At 46.5% G+C, this 6,000-nt stretch overlaps 1 protein-coding gene across 4 annotated transcripts in view; it reads left to right on the top strand.

Moving 5' to 3' along the window:
• Positions 1 to 1,656: 1,656 nt before the first annotated feature.
• Positions 1,657 to 6,000, top strand: part of THEM4 (thioesterase superfamily member 4) — a 72,696-nt gene continuing 68,352 nt past the window's right edge. For 2 of the 4 annotated variants that reach the window (XM_049880503.1, XM_049880502.1), the window contains exon 1: positions 1,657 to 2,426. In XM_049880503.1, the coding sequence (XP_049736460.1) occupies positions 2,331 to 2,426 (96 nt within the window). In that variant the 5' untranslated portion in view covers positions 1,657 to 2,330. The remainder of the gene's footprint in view (positions 2,427 to 6,000) is intronic. The other 2 variants (XR_007516795.1, XM_049880504.1) reach the window with 2 other exon arrangements.

Here is a 6,000-nt window from a genome sequence, read left to right as displayed (position 1 = left end):
GAGAAATTTACATCAAAGAAATGGCTCACAGGACTGTAGAGGCTGGAACATCTCAAGTCTGTGGATCAGGATAAAGGCTTCTCGTGATTCACATAGCCGTCGGCAGGTCAGAAAGCAGGGCTCTTACTCACAAGCTGTGAATATTGACGAATCCCTCCCAAGACTGGCAGACAAGACTGCAAGGCTTCTGATTCACGTAGCTGCAGGGGCTGGCAAACCCAAGAATGGCAGGTCGGATTCCGGGGCTCCGCTCACAGGCTGTAAAGATCAAGGAATTCCAAGATCAGCAGATAAAACTAACAGCTCACTTCATAAGAACTGGAGGTCAGACGAACAGGAGGCAGCGCCAGGACCCAGAGCAAGCAAAAAGCCAGAACGTCTGCTTATATTCGGATGCAGACCACACCCCAAGGCAACTCCCTTTCAACTGACTGGCTACTCACAACAGATCCCATCATGGGAGTGATCACATATAAACACTGAGAATCACAGCCCAGCCAAGTTGACAGATATTTTGGGGGGACACAATCCAATCCATGACAGAGGGGGTAACATTTCTCACATAACTTCTAACTGCATGAGTCCGTAACTGAAAGAGAGCAGTAAAACTATATACATTCTCTTTAGTACTTACAACAACCCTGCTATTTCACAGATGAAGAAACAGAAGCCAGCAGAGATTAAAGAGTTTATAAAAGATAGACATGTTGTCAGGAGGCATAAGTCCCTGGAGAAAGACATGAGGCTTGGTAAAGTACAAGGTCAGCAGGAACGAGGAAGGCCCTCAACAAGATGAACTGACACAGTGGCTTCAACAATGGGCTCAAGCATAACAATTGTGAGCATCGCGCAGGACCAGGCAGTGGTTTGTTCGGTGGTATATAGGGTTGCTATTAATGGGAGCCTACCCGAGAGCACCTAACAACAAAAGATGCTAGTAAGTGGTGGAGGGGGAGTTTAAGCTCAGGTCTGACCTCCAACCCAGGGATGAACCCAGAGAAGTCAACCCACATACCCTACAAATGTTCCTGCCATTCCTATTTGAAAAAAGTCTGGCTTAGGGGCTTTTAGTCTGCCTGGAGTCTTAAGGTCCTGCCTAATAAGCTGAGTCCCTGAGTGGCACAAACGGTTAAGCACCCGGCTACTAAACGAAAAGGCTGGTGGCTCACACTCACCCTAGAGGCACCTCAGAAAAAAAGCCTAGCGATCACTTCTGTACTGACACACATGGGGTCTCCGTGAGTTTGAATGGACTAGATGGCAACAGTTTTTTTGTGTGTGTTTTTGTTTTTGGCCCAATATGCGTGTTGGGGGTGTGTGAGGAGGCCGACGAGAAAGTGGCATGTTAATTGTATAAAAGCTCTTTGCACCAATAAGACACTCAATCCGATCCCAAGGGCTTGTCCATGGCCTACAAGAACACTCTATTCATGCAATTACGTTTTTTGCGCTCCTACCCGCACAAGGAGCTTTTGTCTTCTGCAGGAGGAAAAAGCACTTGAGAACAAAAAAAGCATTGAATCCCGCCTGCTCGAGAGGAGAAGAGTGAACCTCTTTCACTCACAGCGCGCAGGCTCAAGGGCGTAGGGGGGCGTCTGCATCCGGGGCTGTAACCGATGGCAGGGCGGGCGGCGGGGGTGTGTCCCGGGCCTCCCGCTCCCCCAGACTGTTCTGGGACGCCACTGCCCGCAGGTCCTGCTCGCCCTGCACTAGCCGCCCTCTCCTGGCTTTTGCTATTTCGGAAGCGGTCCCGGGCGCTCAACGACGGCCGAAGGTCCCGAGAAGGTCTAAACCAAAAAAGCCAAAACCAAACCCACTGCTCTTGCGTCATTCCGACGCATAGCGAGCAACCTATAGGGCAGAGTTGAACTGCCCCATAGGGTTTCCACAACTGTAAACTTTACGGCACTGGGGTGGTGGTGGGTTTAACCTTTACGGAAGCACAGTGCCACATCTTTCTCCCGCACAGCAGCTAGGGAATTCGAACCACGGACCTTAACGGTTAGCAGCTCAGCAGCCGAGCTCTTTAACCACTGCGCGACCAGGCCTCCTTGGAGAAGGTCTAAGGGAACGAGCAAGCCGAGGCCAGAGGTTAGTCGGCCGTGGGCGGCGACCCTTCCGGCTCGAGGCCCAGCCAGCCTTCTCACTTCCCGACCCGCCGCCTGACTCCGGCCCCCGCCTGGCTCCAGGTTGACGGAGTCTCCACGATTAATGTGGGCGAGGAGGCGGGTGAGTGGGTGAACGGAATTGTCGTTTCGCGGCGCGGGCGAGAGGCGGCCGCAAGTCCGCCACCGACTGGGATTCCGGATTCCCGCGCTGTTCTCGGAGCCATGCTGAGGAGTTGCGCCGCGCGCTTGCGCACGCTCCGCGTTCTGCGCCGCCAGCCCGGAGATGCGCGCCTGCCTGGGAGTCACCCGGGAAGCGGGGTGCGTACCGGGGTACCCAGCGTCCGCCTGTGGGTGACCGGGGGGAAGCGGGGCGGGTACCGGCCTGGGGTGCCGGGCGGCGCTATTTGGTGAGAGGAGCGAGCCTTCGCCAATCAGAAACAAGTCAACGATGACAAGTTTATCCATTAATTCGACCAGGATTTTATTGTCAGAATAAAAGCTAACGTCAACTCCAAAAAGCATCGGTATTAACAGGATCTTTTCCAGAGTATGAACAGATAGCTTTCAGTCCTTAGATTCAAACCAAAAGAAACTGGGTGGGAAGGTGACTCAATTTTTAATCAGGGTGCTGACTCTGGCCAGCAGAAGGTCCTTTACTACTATGTGTAAAGGTTAAGAGATTTGACAGAGGTCACGCAGAAATTACATAGCAGAGCTGGAATCTTAATCTAGGTAATCAGGCTCCAGAGTCCAGGCTCATAACTCTTATATTATCCCCTCCAGTGAAGGGCACTGCCTCTTCAATGGTTTAATCCTGATTGTCTCTGACTTATTTCTGAGAAGGACAGCCAACTCTGGAAGTGAGTAGAAGACAGAAGATGCTTCTTAGTTAATCATATTCTCCCTAAACCATTTTCTTCACGATTAGAAATTGTTTTAAGATTTAAATGAGATAATGGCACATAGGAGACCCTGGTGGCTAGTGGTTAAATGCTAACCAAAAGGTCTGCAGTTTGAATCCACCAGGGGCTCCTTGGAAACTCTATGGGCCAGTTCTACTCTGTCCTGTAGGGTCACTGTGAGTTGGAATCTACTCAACAGCAACAGGTTTGGTTTGGTGTTTAATGGCATATAACTAAACAACAACAACAAAAAAAAACCAAACCCATTGCTGTCAAGTAGATCCTGACTCATAGTGACCCTGTAGGACAGAGTAGAACTGCCCCATAGAGTTTCCAAAGAGTGCCTGGTGGATTCGAACTGCTGACCTTTTGGTTAGCAACCATAGCTCTTACCACTTGCCACCAGGGTTTCCAGTGGCACATGCCCAAACCACACCCATTGCGGTCGAGTTGATTCCGACTCATAACGACCCTATGGTGGCACATAATATTATATAAATATTGCCTGTTTTTATAGCTCTATTCAGCTGATTACTGTAAGCCCCAAGAATATGGCAGACATCATTTAAAGATGAGGAAGAAACAATCTTTTCGCTCAAAGAGCTCACAATCTAAATTAGGAGAAAGGAGTGAAATTGCAAAATTAAAGTATATATGTACTATGTGCTGTATGGTGGCGTAGTGGTTAAGTGCTATGAATGCTAACCAAGATGTCAGCAGTGTGAATCCGCCAGGCGCTCCTTGGAAACTCTATGGGGCAGTTCTACTCTGTCCTATAGGGTCGCTATGAGTCCGAATTGACGGCATTCGGTTTTTTTGGTTGTGCTGTAATAAAACACTGAGGGCATGTAGAGGGGGGAACAGCTGTATTTGAGCAAGAACTGAAAGGACTTTAGTAATTTAAGTAAGCATAGTTTCTCTATTAAACTACCGTAGCTTTCTTTTAAACAATAAGGAGTGCGGGTTGGTTACTAATCTAGTACCATCTTGCACATTGATAAAGAAAAGGTACTAACCCAATCTCACAACAACAAAGATGAATTATGTTACTTTAATTATATGTTGGTGGCCTGTAATCTGTGTTACAAATATTTAAGTATTAGTGTTTATAGGCTTTACAAGTCACGCTTTCAGTAACTTAATCTTAAAAGAAGATCCATTTAAAAAAAAGTCATAAATGTAGCAAGTTCCACTTTATAAATGTATAACTAAAGATCAACAAGACCTTTCTTCTATTCAGGGTAACAAAAGGCAATAATTATTTCCTAACATCCGTCATGTATACAGTCTATGCTTTGAATTTACAGGTGCCTTTAAAATGGGTTTCAAGTATCAATTAGTTCTCACCTTTCATAATTTTTATTTCCCACAACATCATAATGTCCACTTGGGGTCTCAAACTCAACACGTCCCACACTAAAATTAATAACTTCCAGCACGTGCACACACACACACAACCCCTCCTCTTTTTCTTCTGTCCACCCCCAACCTTCAAAGCCACTGCTCTGGAATCATTCAAGACTCTTCTACTTTCTCTTCCCCTACAGACACTCCCCACATCCTTGATTCCAGTATCCTAAATATCTCTTAAATATTTTTCTTCTTATTCCTCTGTACCTAGTTTAGGTCCCAACCATATCTCGTCTGGCCCATTGGAACAGTCTTTTTAACTGGTTTTCCTACCATTCCTTCTCACCGTTTTAATTCATCTTTTATACCAGAGAGAGCCTACGCCCATGTTACTGCCTTGCTGGAAATTCCTTAAGGCTCCCCATAACTGAAAAAAGTATTTTCTAAGTATCATTCATCTACCACCTTCATGATTTCTGTCATATCTGCATTTTGTCTGTATTATTTTTCTTTAAAGACCCCTTTCTTTAACATCGTCCTAAGTAATAACATTTGTGAGATCATGAGGACGATGTGCTATTTATGTCCTTTTATGATATGCATTTAAAAATATATATATCTTTGTCCTTGTGCCACCTAAAATCATCTCTAATCTTAGCCTTTGAAAACATTGACCTAGATGATAAAATCTAAGCCTCCGTCAAGGCCAGAGAGCCTCTGTGGTCTGATTGCTCTTGTACTTTGCCCACCACATCTTGCTGCCATTCTCTTGGCACCTTACATCCATGATGACTGAGGTCTTAGCATTTCCCCAGCATGTCATAAGGTTGTTCCATTCCTCTATGGCTTTGCTTGGAGCTGCCCTCCTCATTCTGTCCTTTTTGTTGTTGTTAATTGCTGTCACCTCCAACTCCCGGCAACCTTAGCATAACAGAACAAAGCATTTTCCAGATCTGTACCATTTCGATGATCATTGGTATGTTTGAGTCCGTTGTTGCAGTTATTGTGTCAATCCATATGTCTTAGGCTGGGTTCTGTAGAGAAGGAACACCATTAAAGTGTATAAATACATAGAGAGAAAGATTTATATCAAGGAAGTGGCTCTAGCAGTTGTATAGGCTGGAATGTCCTAACTCCGTGGGTCAGCCTGGAGGCCTCTCCTGATTCACATAGCTGTAGGGGCTGGTGAACCCGAGAACAACAAATCAGACAGCAGGGCTCTGGCTCGCAGGCTGCGAAGACTGACGAATCCCAAGATGAGCAGGGGCAGGTAAACTGCTAGCTTGAGTCCCAAGAACCAGATGTCAGACAATTAGGAGCCAGCTGCAGGATCCAGAGTGAGCAAAAGCCGGAAAGCCTTGCCAGAAAGCCCACTTATATTCGATTCAGGCCACACCCCTTAGGAAACCCCCTTTCAACTGATTGGCTACTGATAGATCCCATCATGGAGGTGATCACATTATATCAAATTTCATCATGGAAGTGATCACAGTATCATACAACTACCACACTACATCATAACTGCCAAACCACAGACTCATGGCTGAGCCAAGTTGACACACAACCTTAATGATCACACCATCTCATTGAGGGTTTCCCTCATTTTCGTTGGCCCTCTACTTTACCAAACAATTTATTCT

The sequence above is a fragment of the Elephas maximus genome, chromosome 3 (genome assembly GCF_024166365.1).
Source record: "Elephas maximus indicus isolate mEleMax1 chromosome 3, mEleMax1 primary haplotype, whole genome shotgun sequence".
Taxonomy (NCBI): domain Eukaryota; kingdom Metazoa; phylum Chordata; class Mammalia; order Proboscidea; family Elephantidae; genus Elephas; species Elephas maximus.
This window is presented reverse-complemented; position numbering and strand designations above follow the sequence as displayed.